The 21,947-nt window shown below is 34.9% G+C and overlaps 1 protein-coding gene across 1 annotated transcript; it reads right to left on the bottom strand.

Annotated features, from left to right (window-relative positions):
* Positions 1 to 1,619: 1,619 nt before the first annotated feature.
* Positions 1,620 to 20,667, bottom strand: LOC117327649 (ubiquitin carboxyl-terminal hydrolase 35-like). The gene is made up of 12 exons (XM_033884720.1): positions 20,553 to 20,667; positions 10,630 to 10,684; positions 10,273 to 10,323; positions 9,792 to 9,839; positions 9,597 to 9,650; positions 9,337 to 9,428; positions 8,990 to 9,075; positions 8,132 to 8,196; positions 5,404 to 6,514; positions 4,805 to 4,884; positions 4,474 to 4,575; positions 1,620 to 3,882 (listed from the first exon to the last, which is right to left on the bottom strand). Exons 2-9 carry the CDS (start codon positions 10,657 to 10,659, stop codon positions 5,915 to 5,917), a joined length of 1,026 nt encoding a protein of 341 aa, XP_033740611.1. The 5' UTR covers positions 10,660 to 10,684; positions 20,553 to 20,667; the 3' UTR covers positions 1,620 to 3,882; positions 4,474 to 4,575; positions 4,805 to 4,884; positions 5,404 to 5,914.
* Positions 20,668 to 21,947: the final 1,280 nt, after the last annotated feature.

Here is a 21,947-nt window from a genome sequence, read left to right as displayed (position 1 = left end):
TGTGCAAATATATACCATGTATTCAAAACAAAAGCACTCCGGAAAGTCAGACTAGGATACAGCCCACTGCCAAAGGTTTGATTAAGAACGACAGTTCCAATGATTTAAATTAATACATGACACCAATATACAGGTGATGGCGACACTGACATAGCCAGATGATACACCCACAATCAACCATAACGCTTGAAAGCTTCAAATTGGTAAATAGAGAAGTGCGTGAAAGAACACGAGATGATTACGTTATTCTAACTACAGCCAATCAGTCGCACGTATAAAATTACATCACATTATTTCGACTAGTATATATACACCCCATATATCCTGACCGTGTCACAGAGGGATACTTAGCTCTCACACAAATTCCAATATGGCTAATCCACCCATGGATATTGACTTTTTCTTAATGCGTTTGAATATCACCATACCGGTAGTAGCTGCCAAATGGATGGTCTTTGTACTTCCGGTCATTTCTGCTCTCTCCATGATAATCACGATCATTATGATCATCCTATTTCGACGCCAGAAGGATTATATTGGCGTTCAGAAACTTGTTTCCTGCATCATGGTCATGACGACACTTTGTCTTGCTGTTCGCATCCCTTTCAGCATTAAGTTTCTGGGTAACGACGCTTTATATACAGATTACATGGAGTTCAAGTGGTGCGAAGTCTTTGCAAGAGTAAATATTGATACCCCAGCTGCTATGAACATTATAATTGGCTTGCTGAAAGTTGGCCTAGCTGTACAAGGATTGATTATGATGTTCATTCCAAAGAAGGAAAAAGTCCTGATGACCTCCCGAAAGACTGTCTGGTTCTGTTTGTTGACCTGTGTAGCTGGTGTTTGTTTATACATACCGGCTATGCAATTATTTCGTTTTATACAAATCGACTGGGTGTCCAAATTAGACGAAAATAAGGAACGAGAGTGCTGCATACCATTTCCTTCCGACACAGTGATTAATGTCGAGTATTACCAGAGAGATGTGTATCTTGGACTTTTTGTCGTCACACATGCTTTCCCTCTCGTCACCATGTTAACTGTCGGTATCCTCCTGTCTATTCGGCTGTACATAATTAAGCGCGTCAGCCAGTCGGATTCTGTAGAGGCTTACCAACACAAGGAAGTCATTCGTGCCATATCAGTGTGCATGTTTGCGTTCTGTGGTTTAGCCCTTGTGGGCTGTACTTCTCTCCTCATCGTTCTCCTTACGTATGCCCAGGTAAATATCGGCATGGAATTTGCAGACATCAATTTTCTCGTCAGCTACCTGAATGTGGCAGACACTTTCTGTTTGGCCGTTCTACCACCTGTTACCCTGATAATCTTTTGCTACTGTGACACTCGATTCAGAACTATCTTTATGCTTTTCATAGGTCGTCAGAGAAACTAGCCCAATGAAGCCGGAGGTCAGTGATTGTGAGTCTTGTTTTTACGTAGTTCGCTGTTAACCGTTCTGCAGCTGCGCCGTAATTTATCAGTGAACATGTTTTCTCGTTTTGCACATTTTATGTAAAATATTCCAAATAAATTTCTACACATGCGGTAGAATAGGAACATTAACTTACTCAGTTTTCCCAAACCTTGTCAATGCAAATAAAAGTGGTTCAATCATATCTGGTTAAATAACACTTTAATTTGATTAAATTTTCAGTATTTATTTTAATGTGTAATATAATATCTAAACATTGGCTATAAATTGTGTATAAATGAAGGTTAATGCTAAATTCCCTTACACTTAATTTTTGTGTAGACTCGGAAGTTCCTGAAGATGAGCCGATAATAATTTGATATTGTACAGTTGTCATCGTCCCTTTGAAAACAATTAATGCTCATAATGTTGTTGAAAGTGATGCCAATATAGATTTTCAAAAAAAAAATACCTTTAAAGACAAACTCGCGACGTAAAGTGGGCTTCTCGTGAACATTGTTTAAATTGTAAAACATGCATCTTCTACAATGATATTTACGATAATGACTACTGTATTGCTATTTTATTGGTCTAAGCATTTACAGAACAAAAATCATCGTTTCGTGAGTATGAAACCTTTAGTTATAGTCGCTTTCATGTACCCTAGTAATATTCACCAACATAGACCTAATTCGGATTTCAGGTTTTAATTGTTTCACAAAAATCAAACTACACTATTAAGTTATGAAAATTCACAGGTTTTACTACGATTAATAAGATCTGTTGCAAAAGTGTAAGTATCAGGAAAATGATATAAGTATAGTCAAGCAAATGCGTTGAATATTAGTATTTTGTTGCATAGATCTATGAAAATAAATTTAAAAAATCCGATAAATGATATTCCATTATTGTACGACATGATCACAAAGACGTTGTCAGGGTTAATGTCTTAATGTATATTGAATTATCCGCGTTCGAAGAGACAACCTACTACGATATCAGTAAAGACAGTCCACGAAAATCCATAAACATAAGACCATTAACATTATATATTATTCCATGTATTATTTTATCACATATATTTGCCGAAGGTTAATCGTCACGTTGATTCGATGTCTTCACATCGGAATAATAACTAGAATGTTTAAATCATTAAAATGTTTTTTATGCATTCTTTTCTTAATCTGATTGTCACGTTTTAATTCATTTGAAAATGCAATTAACATTGTTTTATTATTATTATTTTTTATTCGTTTATTTTTCAAATCAAGTTTTGAAAATTGTGAAAATATTTCAAGCATCGAGTTTTCTAGTCGTCTCCTATGAACAACCAATTTAGACGGGAATATTAAAGGTGCATGATTCTAATGTATTTATCTTTCAAGTTCCTAATATCTCTGGTGTTTTTAATAGTTATTCAATATTGTTCCCCAGTAATAGTATTTTCATTATTTCTTTTATATTGTAAAGAAAATTCCTGTGTAAATTGATGTTATATATGAATCATTAGTACAATAAATGTGCATCGAATGTACATACGTATACGTAATTATCATTGTAAGTTTATTATTTAATCGATAAATTAGGTGACTGATGCCAAATCAGAATTATAGTATCCGAAAACACGAGCAACCAAATTACTTTGATGATCACACTGCTATTCATGTGTCATGATTAAGCAATTTAGAAGACGGTTTGATATGTGCCATGGCGATTTCTATTTTAATTAATCTAGTTTAAATAAAAAAGTGCGTAGCGTCTAGAGCAATTTTTTTCCGTAGTAGTAGTAGTAGTAGTAGTAGTAGTAGTAGTAGTATTGTATTGTAGTAGTAGTAGGTAGTCGTAGTAGTAGTAGTAGTAGTAGTAGTAGTAGTAGTAGTATTGTAGTAGTAGTAGTAGTAGGTAGTTGTGGTGATGGTGGTGGTGGTAGTAGTAGTAGTAGTAGTAGTAGTAGTTCCCATGTACATTGTGGTATACAATACATATGATGTAGCAGTGATTTCAAATAAATATAGTACTATTGACTGTTTATGTTTTTGTGTTTTCTCCGGATCAGTTTTGGTTCAATGACGCTGTAATTGTGACGGACGTTACAATGAGACTTCACAGTAGAATAGCATATATGCGTCCCTCAGAGAATTATCTCCGTAAGGGGGATGTTTACATTCCGTCACTTTCTTGTCGTTGAATTTAAACCACTTGTCTGATGTTGATGACGAGGCTGGTTCATTTGGAAGAAAAATGTTCTGTTCTTGAGACATCTTGATATAACTAGTTTGAAGATCACGATCTTTTTCGCACTGATCTAGCAATCGTTCTACATCCGGTCTATGCGTACTTGAACATAATCTGTCTGATGGCAGACTTCCGTCGACTGGCACCTTAATGTATGATATGTAGTGACCCTTTCCCAATGTGCCTATGTGTACTATCACAGCATACAACTGGTAATGAACATTGATCTTTCCCTACAACAAACAATAAACAAATCAGTTGTATACACAAAGTAAAGGAATGATATGAATGACATCATGGAATCATCCCCAATAAAATAACCAAATGTTCTTACCTATACCTAACACTCTTTTGTCACTACTCTGTATTTCTGTTATTTGTTTTCTTACTCTGGATCTCTTTGCCACCCGTCCTTATATGACCCTGGCTGTTGAAAGATCTTTAACATGGTCGAAACCAGAAAATCATTTGTAAGAATAGTCCATATTTGCATAATATTGTTTTTTTGGGACATGGTATTGTTATACTTTAAAAATGTCCATCACTCCACACTATTTTCAGGTACTTTGTTGATGTACGCTGGATATTTTAGGTAAGGTACAAATGTATGTGCCCTGTCCCCATAAGCCACTTTATAAACAAATAGTTCAAACTACATATGGGAATTTCTAAATTCCTTTCGAGATTTAAACTTGTTTTTAAGGTAAAAATTGCACTAGCTTCTGGTGTGAAGCATGACGTTTTCATATTATTTGTTGCAAACATACACTGCATATTTTCATTTCAAAGATTGACAAATCCCTGCAGTAACTATGATTACTTACAGTACAAAACTTGGACGAATAAGGGGATATGTCTAGCGTCTCAGGGTAGCTGACAAGGTCCGAAATCTTCTCTAGTTTAACCATATTATTCCTTGTAGTAACCTGGCCATTAAAAAGAAAATTGCTATACAAATTCTTAGAGAGTAAAAAAGATGATGGCATAAAACAACCAATTGTCAACTAGTCGAGGACAAGTAAGCAAATACTGGATGGCAGCTGATATGTGGTCAGTAGTGAGAAATATTGTGTTATTATATTGATACTATCACCTTCTCACGAGGCATGGCGAAATATTACATCTGAACCAGTATGTAATGAACGTGTACTATACCTGTCGAACTCTGTTTAGCTGCAGTACTAATACAGGAGGCGGGTCAGCTATTATGATCCGTTTCGTAGTTTCTCCGTTGACTGAAATATATGAATACAATCCTGAAATACGTTTCCGTAACATTGCACAGCCACTTTTGTTTTAACAGACGGACTCTATCTCATCCATCGATTGACACCGAGTAGCCATATAGTCTAATAGAAGTTTTATATTTCCTATTTTCGAATAGTCAAACAGACGCGTCACATTTGGTTCATGTTGTCACATAGGTCAACGAAAGAGTTACATTCATTGTTCCCTATCGTCACATATATCAACCCAGGTGTCACACATTATCCTTCATATCAAATAATAGTCCAACATAGGCGCTGCATTTTATTCATATTGCTATATAGTCAAACAGAGGGGTCCACTTGCTCCCAATTGTCACATAGTCAAATATAGGAGTCACACTTGCTCCCTGTTACAGCACAGCAGACTCATTTGATCCCTACATTCACATACATAGGCCATTCCGTCGATAATACGATCCTAAAGAACGTATAAGGTATATATCTATAGTAATATATGAATAACAAGATATTAAACAATTGACTTACTATTGTCTTCCAATCCTAAGTCAGTCATCTGATTGCACATCCTACATTGAAGTGTTTGCTCTTTGTACCATTCGTTAGCAATTAACCTTTCAAGCCCATTCTCAATGCCGTTCTCGCTGGTTGCTGCCTTTTGTACCATTGGCATTGTCAGTAGTTTGAGAAAAGTATTCAAATGTTCGTCCTTATTTTCTTCTTTTCTTTTGTTGTCTTCTTTTGTATCATTCTCGCGTCCCTTCATTTCATTTATCTTCTCTTTGCTTACTGTCTTTGTCTTTGTTTCCTTCGACGCTTCTTTTTCAACTTCGTTCACTTCTTCGTCGTTATTACCTCTTACGACGTCTTTCTCCTCATCTGTTTCATTTCCTCCTCCTTCACTACCTCCATTATCTTTACGTTATCTGATTCTTCACTACCATCACCACTTCTCTTTTCCTTCTTATCTTCTTTTTTTACTTCCTCATATTCGTTCATCTTCAGCCCTTCTTCCAATCTATTCTCTTCCCGAGTATCCTTATTCTCCTCTTTGTCTACAAACGATTGTTTCACCTTCCTCGCATCTGTCACCTCCTTTTCTTCTTTTATTTCCTTTCTTTTTTCTTCGTCTTTCTCCTTTTCTGCGACACCTTTCATATTTTTCCGAATGTCTTCCTCCACTTTCTCTACCTTTTCCTTCTTTAGTTTGTCCGCATTTTTCTCGTCCCCGCTCTACATCTTTATTGGCGTCTTCCCCATTATCTACTTTCACTTTCGTAACTTTCACCAATTCTGTTTTCTCCTTCCCTACATTTCCTTTCTCCTGATCTACTTTCCCTTTCTTTATTACCATTTTTTCATTTTCTGCATTCTCCTCCTTAAACACTGTCAAATTCTTTACTTTTCCCCCTCCTTCCTTACCCACTACTCCCTTGACTAATTCATGCACTTTTCCTTCGTCTTCTATTTTCCCTTTCCTTTCTTTAATTTTTTCTTCCTCGCCTTTCTCTATCACCTCTTGCTTTTCTTCCGCGAAATCCATTTTTTTCATTCCGTAGTCATCATTCCCTTTCTCTGCCTCCCTCGTATCCATAATGGGCAATGACAAACTTGTAAATGTTTGTAGTTGTCTTTCAATCTTTAAAAAAAAGTCAAAATTTAGAATTTCTATTTGATGCTTAATATCATTTGAGTAGTTATTTTGTTATTTGAAAACAACAAAGATTACTGACATGATAACGAAACCATAATTCAAACTGAGCATCAATAAACGAGGCTAAAATATAAACAAAAATATCAACAAAAACATAAAGCTGCATGGCCACTGTTGAAACAGTAGTAGTCGAATAGGACCAGGTGCTCCAAAAGATTTTGCGTCCTTTGTATCGACAACAATATTCCAGGTCAATTACGGTTTAAGCCACAATCTCAAACAAAAATTAGCTGGGTATATCAACAATCATCTAACACGTTTGACTTTATATCATGAACGGAATTAGAATGTTTCAAGGTGAGATCATATTGATTGATAAAAAAATGGTATTAATCAAAATGAGACAGATATACATCGTAGGTAAGGGGATGCAGCGAACTAGAATTGGAAAGTACCAACGTTTATCACACAGTTTACGTATACGCTGTCCCTGTTAGTTACTTTGTGATTAAATATGGAGACATTTGGCTCGTGTAGACATCTGTGTTGATCATGATTTCATGTTATACAGGGTATAACATACGAGGGATGATTGATATGTTGTGAGCCTCGTATTGAAGGAGGTACTCAAGAATGTTCTTTTTAAGTCCTACTATTCTCGGACTATATAGGGCCGTGTACCCAAGGACTGGTCTCATTTGGTTCGTTTATATCGACGATTTAGCACTCTAAAGTTAACAAAGCTTTTGCAAAATGGATAAAATCGGTCAGGGTAAGGGTGAAAGAGTCTGTCATTGGACCTGATCAACCAAACTCATGATGTTGTTGGTAAGGAAATCGATCATCGACACGATTTCATCTTTGCTGTATTTTCTACGATATGTGAGGATATATGCTTTTGTACACAACTAAGTACGTATAACGCCGTTCGTCTTACTTGGACAAGAAAGCTCTAGTTAAAAGAGAACGTAGGCGTTCCTAAGTTTGGAACGGGGAAGGATATTGTAAAGAGTAAAAACGATATTTAGTGGCGGATGTTCAGGATAAATCAAAAGATCTTTGGAGTTTTTCAAAATCCACATATCATTAATTTCATTTCTGGAGTAAGCATTACACCAATATGACTGCAGTCCCGACTGAATTATACGAAGAACGTTAGTAAGAAGCTAACGTAAATTAGTCGAACAACTAATCAAGATAAGAATAAACAAAATGTTGATTAAGATTCAAGTAAGGTAAAGGAAACCGATATAAACAAAAAAGATCCGCATCCTCAGTACAGATAGGATTGTGAAAGATTTCAATACTGAAGAATTGTTGAACAGTATTTCGTCTTTAGGAAAACCGGTAGGTAGGGTTAAACCGGTTGATGAATAAGCCTAATTATTTTTGTATGCAGACGAAGATCAAATTATTACAGATGTCCTATCTGTCTCAACCAAAAATATGCCATATAAATCCTTTAGATTTGGTTTTCATCGAAATCAATACATATATATTTCATTAAAGATTATATTGCATTTTGTTAGTTATTTATATCACTCCAGTATACAGTCGACATATATGTTACCAGTGATGTTAATATTAGTATAATATACTTACATGTCCGCATGATTCGTAGGAGAAAGTCATCAGGAAACTGCCCTCAAACAGCTTCGCCGGACATTCTGTCGGACAGAATATATGTCCCTTTTACTTCGTTTAATGGGAAATGGCCTGTAGCCTTATAATACATAACAGAGGTAATAGGAAAGGAGCATTGCAGGATCTTGATCCAACATAACATGATCCAAAACAATTTTATTAACCTGAAGAATTTCATTGTTCTATATATTGACATAAAGGTATAATAAGAATATGATAAGTCAAAGAAATATTTCCTTATCTGAGACAGTTTAGCTTTAAATATTAGCATTTTAATATGAACACAAACCTAAGATTTGTGAAGAGTTGTTAAGCTATGGTTTATACTTTCAGTACTTCCAACGTTTTTTCAATAAAGGTTATTTATATGATGATCATTTTTATCTTTACAAATGCTATTTCAGATGTAAATAAATTGAATTTGCAGTTTTATTTTTTGTCATATGGTAGTACAGTGCAATTACATAGCAAAACGCATCAAAAACATTAAACATTATTATATCAATACAACATTTTAAAGTGACTAACTGTCGTCGCTTGATCGGAGATTTTGTAATTAATTGACTTAATCTCGTCGCATGATTAGTGATTTCGAATTTAAGTGACTTATTCTCGTCGTGTGATTGTAAATTTGGTATTTAAGTGACATACAGTCGTCGCTTGATTGGAGGTTTTGTATTAAAGTGACTAATTCTCGTCGTGTGATTGGAGATTTCGTACTTAAGTGACTTACTCTCGTTCATTGAGCGGATTTTTTTTTATTAAAGTGACTTATTCTTGTCGTGTGATTGGAGAATTTACATTAAAGTGACTTACTGTCGTCGCTTGAGTGGAGATTTTCTGTGAGTGCATTATACAATTCAAAACAGTCCTCTTGGTTCCCGGACGTAAGCGTATTCCGACTGAATTGAAAATCAAATACATACATAACATTAACAAGATTATACGTCAAACAGCACTTTGAACTAAATCAGCATCTTGTTTCATTATGAATTAATTGTTACGAGTATATAATAAGTAAATGTACATGGAAATGTGTATTGTGTACATACAACTAGAATATAAATATAACTAACATCCAATATCAACATATAATGCTATGCACCTAAACAAAAACAAAAAAAAACAAAAAAATTATATTTCTAAAAATAGAAAATACTAACCCGATTGATGTCCCAAGAGATTTTAATATAGACCGCAGTTTTCTTTTATCAGTAACGTTCATTATTTTTTCTACATCCAGGGCTAACTGGCTCTGAATCATCAAACACACAATTATCATTATTACTTTAACACACAACTTTTCAATATATCAAAATCATTTTATACTCGAAATATGTATATTTTTGGATTATTGACTTTTAGGTTTTTTTATTTCGATGAATTTCTGTCTATTTTGATTGAGATCATAATTTACAGATACCTCTTTTTGGCATGTGTCAAGTCTCGACTGGAAACCAGGAGTCCACTTTAAAACCTGATGATAAAATAAAGTCAAAGGACAGGAAATAAATACGAAGATCATTGATATACCATAATATCAGTACACGTTCACAATTACTGATTTTAAATTTGAATTCCGGTTTAGTTAATGTGTACTTGCTGTGTTACAATTTACCTGGATTACGGAGTTGATATAACACGTATTTCCAACGTTCGGTATGCCCTGAAAGTAAAGCACATGCATCACATAACTTAAACGTAAACCATACACATTCCTACACAAGAAACCATTACAAATTGTAAAATTGTGCTGCAGCAACTTACTCTAAGATATTGAGCTCTTGTACAATTGTTGTGACATCATATCACACTACAAAATTATCTTTATGACTTTTGATTACCATTTTATCAAGTATCAAAAGTCCTTAATTAACTTTTATTGGTGTTATGAGAATACAAACATTCTAATCGGAACTGATTTATATTTGAACTTTGAATCATCTAAATCAGTAAGACTATCACGTTGAAGAATTAATGGATACAGCCTGTAGTCGAATGGTATCGTTTATCCATACGTTTATTCAATACAGACCGTCTTTTAATATATACCTACGTATTGTCAGTGTTTAATCTCATTCTTAGATTGATAAACATACCTGTGGAATACATGTATTGTTCTTGTGTTTCCTATTCCCTTTAAACGCATTCTATAAATAGAAATAATGTATTTGAGACATATGTTTTTCAAGTAATCACATTCGACATTCTTACTGTTAGCTGGTACATATCATATATAATCTGCAAACAAGAGCTTTGAAAAAAATATGGTATTCCTACCTGTAACAGTGGGCTCTTGTCAGTGTTATGCTAACAGGGGTATATATATACTATTTTGGGGTTTACTTGTGTAATTGTACTATAAATATATATCAATCAGAGAGTTTATTATCCGGGGTTATACAATTTGTGCATATACCATCAACGAATACTACCAGGGCTATAATATCACCTACCTTGAATAAATCCGCCATCATCAATGACATATACACGTGTGTATACCAAGTCACCCTGATAAATGAAATCAAACACTACAAAGCTATAATTCAGGTACAACAATGTAGTATACTCTGTATACCTCGAGGCGTACATGTACGTACTATAAGTATGCCGATGTCGGTTTTATAGATTAGCTTAATCAGCTTTAATATGTATTGATACAAACGCTTATAGTTCATGGCAGTTAGAAACACGGCAGAAGTAGGAAATTGTTTTATTGATTAATAGCCAGACGGGACAGTACAGGAAATGTATATCTGCGTGTTTGAGTTTTTATTTGAGTTACGAAGTGGGCAGAAGCCATGCTTTTATTGATCAGTATAAAGTTACTTGATAATGCAAGATGTATCAATTGTAGTAATCGATAGAATAGTAGATTTTTTTTTCAATTATGACGATTAACTGGTGACATATTAATAATAATTGTAGATATATACATATATATATATAAAATACCCAATCTATTGATTATAGTTACATGTGTAATAATAACTTTATCCAGTAATAATAAATAATAACGAAAGTCTTAAGCAGTATTTGTTTAGCAATAATAATGCACTAAGTATCAATGGTATTGGTAAATAAACTAAAAAATTGTGACACATCAAAGGTAATATATATATATATATATTCTGCCAATTAGTAATAACGACAGTACAGACACGTAAATATATTTAGGAAGGCCTGAAAACACTTGCGTTATTGATTGTTATTGTTTGTTGAATCTTTTTTGTTTTATATATCCGTCCAAAGTGCATTGACCGTGATATGCCTCACCTGAAGAGTCTATCATGTTTACCTTGTAACTGCTGTTACGTGGTAATCTATCAATTACGCTTACCGACAAGATAATGGCTGTCTGTTATGACGATAAATATGTGACTTTATCAAATAATAACTGCTATTCTACATATACCACTTCGTTTGACAGCTTTAAATGAAATACTTAAACTTTTACTTAAAATTATTAACAATGTTATGCAGCAATTATAATCAAAATAAAAACAAAATAAAAAACAAAAACAAAAAACCAACATAAATAAAACCAAAAAAAAACAAACCACTAGTTTTAAGTAGCATATTCGGCCCCCTATCCTCCAATGTAGCTCAAAGAATTGCATTGAACCTATGCTTAGTTTTAGGTATCTGGGACCCTTAGATATTGAGAAGAAATTGTTAAAATGAAAATGTTGATGCCGGTGTAACGTTGAAAATGGACCCCCGTGGAAAATGAAACCCGGGTCCATTTTCAACGTTGAAAATGGAACCGGGATGCCGTGGAAAACGGAACCAAATATTAAATTTTCTTTACATACCCGTTGAAAATGGACCTCGTTGAATATAGAACCACATACAAGTATTGGATCTCGGTACTAGTTTATATTGTCATGGACGTTGCGATAAGATATGCTTACATGCTACAATGTATAAACGATATTGAAGGGCAATGGTAAAATAAAATGGCCCGTGACCTTAGGTGACCTTTGATATCACATTAGGCTGTTATGAGAAGTGCATATAAAATGTATATAATAATTATGTACATTGATTAACACTTTAACTCGTGACATCTGGTGACCCAGATAATGACCATTAGCATTACTTTAAATAAGATGTCCCTATACATGTATACCATTTATCGACATTGATTGATAATTTGACCCGTGACCTTAATTGAACCTGATAATGACCTTTCGTATAACTTTACACTGTTTTAAAATATGCATATAAAATGTATACGACATTGATCGACATTAGTTAGCAATTTTACCTGTGACCTTTGGTGACCCATATAATGACCTTTGGTAAAACTTATCACTGTTCTTAGATATTCATATGGCACGTACACGATATTGATCGTCATTGATAAACAATTTAACCTTTGACCTTTGGTGACCCAGATAATGACCTTTCGTATAACTTATCACCGTTATAAGATATGCATATGAAATGTATACGACATTGGTCCACATTAATTAAGAATTTGACCTGTGACCTTTGGTGACCCATATAATGACCTTTGGTATATATTCAAACTAAATTATGATATGCATAGTGAATGTATACGATATTGATCGACATTGATTAACAATTTGATCTTTGACCTCTTGTGACCCATATAATGACCTTTGCTATAACTCATCGCTGTTATAAGATATTCATTTAACATGTACACGATATTGATCGCCATTGGTACACAATTGAACCTTTGACCTTTGGTGACCCAGATAATGACCTTTCGTATAACACATCACCGTTATAAATTATGCGTATGAAATGTATACGACATTGGTCCACATAAATTAATAATTTGACCTGTGACCTTTGGTGACCCATATAATGACCTTTGGTATATATTCAAACTGAAATATAATATGTATATGGGATGTATACGATATTGATCGACATTGATTAATAATTTGACCTTTGACCCTTGGTGACCCATAAAATGATCTTTGAAATAACTTAACGCTGTTACAAGATATTCATGTAACATGAACACGATTTTGATCGACATTGATTAACAATTTGACCTGTGACCTCTTGTGACCCATATAATGACCTTTGCTATAACTCATTACTGTTATAAGATATTCATTTAACATGTACACGATATTGATCGCCATTAGTACACAATTCAACCTTTGACATTTGGTGACCCAGATAATGACCTTTCGTATAACTCATCACCGTTGTAAGTTATGCATATGAAATGTATACGACATTGGTCCACATTAATTAATAATTTGACCTGTGACCTTTGGTGACCCATAAAATGACCTTTGAAATAACTGAACACTGGTACAAGATATTCATGTAACATGAACACGATTTTGATCGACATTGATTAACAATTGGAACTGTGACCTATTGTGACCCATATAATGACCTTTGCTATAACTCATTACTGTTATAAGATATTCACTTAACATATTCACGATATTGATCGACATTGGTACACAATTCAACCTTTGACCTTTGGTGAGCCATATAATGACCTTTGGTATATATTCAATCTGTAATAGGTTATATATATGAAATGTATATGATATTGATCAACATTGAAACACAATTTGACCTTTGGTATAACTTATCACTGCTAAATATTATTCACATAGCAAGAAAACGATATAGATCGACATTGATAAACATTTTGACCTATGATCTTTGGTGACCCATATAATGACCTTTTGTGTAACTTTCAACTATATACGCATATGGCATGTTCACGACGTTGGTCCATATTTTTGAAAAAATCTGACTTGTGACCTTTGGTGTCAATTTTAATGACCTTTGGTATAAACTTCAAACTGTTATTTGATATGCATACTCTTACGTATACGATGTTAATCGACATTGACCTTTGAAGTTTGGTGACACATATAATGACATATTGTATAAATATTAACTGTCATAAGCTACATAAAACATGTATACGATATTGATCGACATAGATTTGTCCAATTATGTTTTTGGTAATTTATTAATTAACCAAGATCCACTATAACGTTTGAATATGGAACTGGTGTCACTTTGAAAATTTAATAACCGGGGTAATTTTCAGAAAATGATATGGAAATGGGTCAGTATATCGTTGGTTCCATTTTCAACGTTGAATATGGACCCGGGGTCATTTTCAGTACATAATATTGAAGTTGGTCAGTATGTCGTGGGGTCCATTTTAAACGTTGAATATGGAACCGGGGTCATTTTAAACTAATGATATGGAAATGGGTCAGTATATTGTGGGGTCCATTTTCAACGTTGAATATGGAACCGGGGTCATTTTCAGTAAATAATATGGAAATTGGTCAGTATGCTGTGGGGTCCATTTTCAACGTTGAACATGGAACCGGGGTCATTTTCAGTAAATAATATGGAAATGAGTCAGTATATTGTGGGGTCCATTTTCAACGTTGAATATGGAACCGGGGTCATTTTCAGTGAATAATATGGAAGTTGGTCAGTATGTCGTGGGGTCCATTTTCAACGTTGAATATGGAACCGGGGTAATTTTAAACTTATGATATGGAAATGGGTCAGTATGTCGTGGGGTCCATATTCTACGTTGAATATGTAACCGGGGTCATTTTCAGTAAATAATATGGAAATTGGTCAGTATGTCGTGGGGTCCATTTTCAACGTTGAATATGTAACCGGGGTCATTTTCAGTAAATAATATGGACATTGGTCAGTATGTCGTGGGGTCCATTTTAAACGTTGAATATGGAACCGGGGTCATTTTAAACTAATGATATGGAAATGGGTCAGTATATTGTGGGGTCCATTTTCAACGTTGAATATGGAACCGGGGTCATTTTCAGTAAATAATATGGAAATTGGTCACTATGCTGTGGAGTCCATTTTCAACGTTGAATATGGAACCGGGGTCATTAAAAAAAAATATTGAAATAGGTCAGTAAGTCGTGGGGCCCATTTTCAACGTTGAACATGGAACCGGGGTCATTTTCAGTAAATAATATGGAAATGAGTCAGTATATTGTGGGGTCCATTTTCAACGTTGAATATGGAACTTCGTAATTTAAAAAAAATATATTGAAATTGGTCAGTATGTCGTGGGGTCCATTTTCAACGTTGAATATGTAACCGGGGTCATTTTCAGTAAATAATATGGAAATTGGTCAGTATGTTGTGGGGTCCATTTTCAACGTTGAATATGGAACCGGGGTCATTTAAAAAAAAATATTGAAATGGGTCAGTAAGTCGTGGGGTCCATTTTCAACGTTGAAAATGGAACCGGTGTCATTTCCAGTAAATAATATGGACATGAGTCAGTATATTGTGGGGTCCATTTTCAACGTTGAATATGGAACTGCGCTATTAAAAAAAATATCTTGAAATGGGTCAGTATGTCGTGGGGTCCATTTTCAACGTTGAATATGGAACCGGGGTCATTTTCAGTAAATAATATGGAAATGGGTCAGTATATTGTGGGGTTCATTTTCAACGTTGAATATGGAACTTCGTCATTTAAAAAAATATATTGAAATGGGTCAGTATGTCGTGGGGTCCATTTTCAACGTTGAATATGTAACCGGGGTCATTTTCAGTAAATAATATGGAAATTGGTCAGTATGTCGTGGGGTCCATTTTCAACGTTGAATATGTAACCGGGGTCATTTTCAGTAAATAATATGGACATTGGTCAGTATGTCGTGGGGTCCATTTTAAACGTTGAATATGGAACCGGGGTCATTTTAAACTAATGATATGGAAATGGGTCAGTATATTGTGGGGTCCATTTTCAACGTTGAATATGGAACCGGGGTCATTTTCAGTAAATAATATGGAAATTGGTCAGTATGCTGTGGAGTCCATTTTCAACGTTGAATATGGAACCGGGGTCATTAAAAAAAATTATTGAAATGGGTCAGTAAGTCGTGGGGCCCATTTTCAACGTTGAACATGGAACCGGGGTCATTTTCAGTAAATAATATGGAAATGAGTCAGTATATTGTGGGGTCCATTTTCAACGTTGAATATGGAACTTCGTCATTTAAAAAAAATATATTGAAATTGGTCAGTATGTCGTGGGGTCCATTTTCAACGTTGAATATGTAACCGGGGTCATTTTCAGTAAATAATATGGAAATTGGTCAGTATGTTGTGGGGTCCATTTTCAACGTTGAATATGGAACCGGGGTCATTTAAAAAAAAATATTGAAATGGGTCAGTAAGTCGTGGGGTCCATTTTCAACGTTGAAAATGGAACCGGTGTCATTTCCAGTAAATAATATGGACATGAGTCAGTATATTGTGGGGTCCATTTTCAACGTTGAATATGGAACTGCGCTATTAAAAAAAATATCTTGAAATGGGTCAGTATGTCGTGGGGTCCATTTTCAACGTTGAATATGGAACCGGGGTCATTTTCAGTAAATAATATGGAAATGGGTCAGTATATTGTGGGGTTCATTTTCAACGTTGAATATGGAACTTCGTCATTTAAAAAAAATATATTGAAATGGGTCAGTATGTCGTGGGGTCCATTTTCAACGTTGAATATGGAACCGGGGTCATTTTCAGTAAATAATATGGAAATTGGTCAGTATGTCGTGGGGTCCATTTTCAACGTTGAATATGTAACCGGGGTCATTTTCAGTAAATAATATGGAAATTGGTCAGTATGTTGTGGGGTCCATTTTCAACGTTGAATATGGAACCGGGGTCATTTAAAAAAAAATATTGAAATGGGTCAGTAAGTCGTGGGGTCCATTTTCAACGTTGAAAATGGAACCGGTGTCATTTCCAGTAAATAATATGGACATGAGTCAGTATATTGTGGGGTCCATTTTCAACGTTGAATATGGAACTGCGCTATTAAAAAAAATATCTTGAAATGGGTCAGTATGTCGTGGGGTCCATTTTCAACGTTGAATATGGAACCGGGGTCATTTTCAGTAAATAATATGGAAATGAGTCAGTATATTGTGGGGTCCATTTTCAACGTTGAATATGGAACTGCGCCAATAAAAAAAAATATCTTGAAATGGGTCAGTATGTCGTGGGGTCCATTTTCAACGTTGAATATGGAACCGGGGTCATTTTCAGTAAATAATATGGAAATTTGTCAGTATGTCGTGGGGTCCATTTTCAACGTTGAATATGGAACCGGGGTCATTTTCAGCAAATGATATGGAAATGGGTTAGTATGTCGCTGGGTCCATTTTCAACGTTGAATATGGAACCAGGGTCAATTTAAAAAAAAATATGGAAATTTGTCAGTTTGTTGTAGGGTCCATTTTCAACGTTGAATATGGAACCGGGGTTACTTTTTAAAAATAATATGGAAAGGGGTCAGTATGTTGTGGGGTCCATTTTAGGACCACATATCACTCTAGACCACTTTGTGGGGGTATGGGGTATATCTATCAGAACTCCTGCACAGTTTATTTTTATTACTTTTGACACCATGTCTCGCATGCTTTGTAGTAACCAATGACATCAGGTCTCAAATTGTGCATAATTACTGATAACCGTCGCCATATCTTCATAGATGACAATGCCAGTTCTTGAGCATTGTTGTTTCCTGGTGATTTAACATAGCATAATTATGCTACACAGTATTCGATGTTGATATGTCCCATGTTATACAATGTATATATATATTTACCTATGACATCATTTTCCATACTTAATGAATGTAACGATGACTTCATATCGTATTAACCAGATATGTATACAATGTATACTGTAGTTATCAATGACGCCACTGCTGACGCATTGTCTCATTTTCTAAATCTATGATATTGCCCATTATATATTTCTTATGGTTTTTGGTGCTTGGACTAAAAAAAGAAGAGAAATGGTTATTTCTTATTGAGCAATAATGACAGTTTAAATTTATTTGATGCAAAAGTTTATGAAAGCTTCCGTTGCAAAGTGTATCTATAATGCACATTCATATACAGTAAACCCCCACTTACTCGAATTCGTGTGGACCTGATCGAGGTTCGGGGATACATAGTATTCGAGTAATTCGAGGTATATTTAATACGTATGAACTCTGTCGGGACGAAAGGAAATGTTCGACGAATGAGGGTATTCGAGTAAACCGGGTTCGAGTAAGTGGGGTTTTACTGTATTCAATCATTATCATATTGTTCTTGACGGCATATGGATTATCAACTTCGCTAGCCAAGGGTGTTCAATACGATACTCTCCTTTTCACTGAAAAGGAGAGTATCGTATTGAACACCCTTGGCTAGCGAAGTTGATGGATTATCAGTCCCCACACTATTGGAACAGAGGGAGTAATTTAAAGTTCACACCTTCTAAGAGTCTTTTACCATTTAAATGTACTCCGTTTGAATTAAAAGTTTTTAAAGTTAACATTATTTTTTTCTGATTAGGAAAGACTTAATATAGAAAAATATAGAGTGATGTCAATGATGTGATTAAATACAATGTTTAATTTTATATAACCTGATGATAGTCTTTCTTTCTTATTTGTGTTTTGTTTTATATGCAATGTTGATTCACACCTAAACGTTTAAACCTAAATACTATCGATAGTATGTTTCAATATTTCCATTGTATTAAATGTTTTTAGCTCACCTGCCCGAAGGGAAATTGAACCACGACATACTGACCCATTTCCATATCATTTTTTTAAATGACCCCAGTTCCATATTTAACGTTGAAAATGGACCCCACAACATACTGACCCATTTCCACATCATTTGCTGAAAATTACACCGGTTCCATGTTCAACGTTGAAAATGGACACCACAACATACTGACCCATTTGCATATCATTTGCTGAAAATGACCCCGGTTCCATATTCAAATGTTACAGCGGATCTCGGTTTACGACCCCCCCCCCCCCCCCCCCCCCCAAAAAAAAAAAACCTAAACAAAACAAAACAACGAACAAACCAAAAAAACGAACGCTTAATAGGAGAAAGTGTTTATTCATGTCGATGAATATAATATACATGATTATCTTATTATTGTTTGAATTTATACGAAAGGTCATTATATGGGTCAACCAAGGTCAATGGTAAATATCGATCAATATCGTATACATTTTATATGCATATCTTATTACAGTTGTAAGATAAACCAAAGGCTATTATATAGGTTATCAAAGGTCACAGGTCACATCGTCAATCAATGTCGATCAATATCTTGTACATGTTACATATATGCATAACTTATATAAGTCATAATTTATAGCAAAGGTCATTATACCGGTCACCAAAGGTCACATGTCAAATTGTTAATCAATGTTGATCAATATTGTATACATTTTGTATGCATATCCTATTACCGTTTGAAGATATACCAAAGGTTATTATATGGGTCACCAAAGGTCAAAGGTCAAATTATCAACCAATGTCGATCAATATCGTTTGCATGTCATATGCATATCTGATAACAGTGATAAGTTATACCAAAGGTCAGTATATGGGTCACCAAAGGTCATAGGTGAAATGTTGATCAATATTTTGTACATTTTATATGCATATCCTATTACAGTTTGAAGATATACCAAAGGTCATTATATGGGTCACCAAAGGTCAAAGGTCAAGTTTTCAACCAATGTCGATCGATATCGTTTACATGTCATATGCATATCTGATAACAGTGATAAGTTATACCAAAGGTCATAATATGGGTCACCAAAGGTCAAAGGTCAAATGTTTTACCGATATTGATCAATATTGTATACATTTTATATGCATATTATACAACAGTTTGAAGATATACCAAAGGTCATTATATGGGTCACCAAAGATCGAATTGTTAATCAATATCGATCAAAATTGTATGCTTGTTTAATTGTATACAGACTTGTATCTTATAACAGTGCTATTATTCAGAGAAACATGTACATGTGGCTCACTTTTCAACGGGTTCCGTTTTCAACAGGCTACACGTGGAAAAGAGAGACCTGATGGGGTCCATTTTCAACAGGAGGGTCAGTTTTCCACGGCATCCCGGTTCCATTTTCAACGTTGAAAATGGAACCGGGTTCCATTTTCCACGGGGGTCCATTTTCAACGTTACACCGGCCGAATGACAGACGGACGATGGACGACGCACTATATCATAAGCCCACCTGACCGAAAACTGTTTTAGGCTGCCACAAAAACATAAACAAATGACTCGATCCTCAGAGCGGCGATCAGTGTAACATAGCCAAGATTGCATAATTACTTTATATCTAGCTGTGTTTACATACCCCTTTGAAACTGAAAGTAGCAAGGGGATACCGATATATTGTTCATAGGTACGTTATGTTGACTATATCATTATTGATAAAACATAATAGGGGTAACGGAAATGAAACATTGTTCTAGACGTTGTAACTAATACCGGTTCCTCCGATCAAAATGACGTAACTCATATTTACCTTGTTTCAGTCGTCACATGTAAAACCACGCTGTACCTGTCACAGGTGGAATTCAGTAACTGTTAATACAGAATAACTGTAATACTGACGAAGAGCTTATTTTGTCCAGGATACATATTGGTTGACTCTATAAATACATACGGGTTAACCCAAGGAAGGTTTAACACTTTAAATACCGAAACCGAAAGTAGATAGTGTACTAGTAAATTCCAATTGTTGAAATTAATTTTATTAAACGTACGCTATCGTGATAATTAAACAAAGATAAACAAATCAAATCAATTGATTTGCATATTTAAATGATTAATACTACAGATACGTACTGGAAATTTAACTGTTTTCATTCTACTAAAATTTTGTGAGGTCGATGCCACACAGTCACATTCGCAGTAGAACATTACCTGTTTGATGAAATGTTGCAGTTTTCATCCAGTCATTGAAATGTTACAGAAGCCGTGCAACAGCGTTTACATAAAGAAGAAGGGATCATATAAAATACTTTGTAAGAAAACGCAGATGTAACTGCGTTCATTTGTTTAAGGAAAAAATAATAATTATGAAGAAATCAAAATCACTTACAAGTTTTAAGCAAAGTTTAAAGTAAACTACAATAGGCAAGATCGTGAAAGTTAAACTCCAAGTGTTTTACGCGGAGACATTAATATGTTAGCATTTTAAAATGTTTTAGTAATAGATTCAGTATGCAGCTGTATGCTGGGGATAGCATACGACTGTTTCATCCGTCTAGGACCCGTCAGTTATGCTGGGGACATCATAAAACTGTATCATCTGTCTAGGACCTGTCAGTTAAGCTGGTATCATCTCACCTATTTCGTCCGTTATGGACCCGTCAGTTATGCTGGGAACATCATACTGCTGGTTCGTCCGTCTAGGATCCGTCAGTTATGCTGGGGACATCATAAAACTGTATGATCATGTCTAGGACATGTCAGTTAAGCTGGTAACATCTCGCCTATTTCGTCCGTCATGGACCCGTCAGTTATGCCGGATACACAATACCGATGTTTCGTCCGTCTATGATCCGCCTGCTATACTGTGGACATCATATAGTTTTGTCGTCTGTCCAGGACTCGATAGTTATGCTGAGGACAGCATTCAGCTGTTTCTTTCATACGTATTTATGCAGAAGAAGTATGCATTGATTCAATAATTGCTACATTTAAACGAAATAGTTTTCTGAACCGATATCTATAGGGAATGGAATAGTATAAGCAAACTATATGTTTGTATGGATACTCTAGAAAACTTACAATGAGAATAAGGCTTGATGTTCTGTAGATGTACAGTAAACGGTGTCTGTTTCAGGTAACGTCACGACATCAGAATCACTGGCCATATACATCACTGATGATACGTTAATCCGTCCCTCACCTC

The sequence above is a fragment of the Pecten maximus genome, chromosome 5 (assembly GCF_902652985.1).
Source record: "Pecten maximus chromosome 5, xPecMax1.1, whole genome shotgun sequence".
Lineage (NCBI taxonomy): Eukaryota > Metazoa > Mollusca > Bivalvia > Pectinida > Pectinidae > Pecten > Pecten maximus.
Note: the sequence above shows the minus strand (reverse complement) of the source record. Positions and strands in the feature narration are given on the sequence as shown.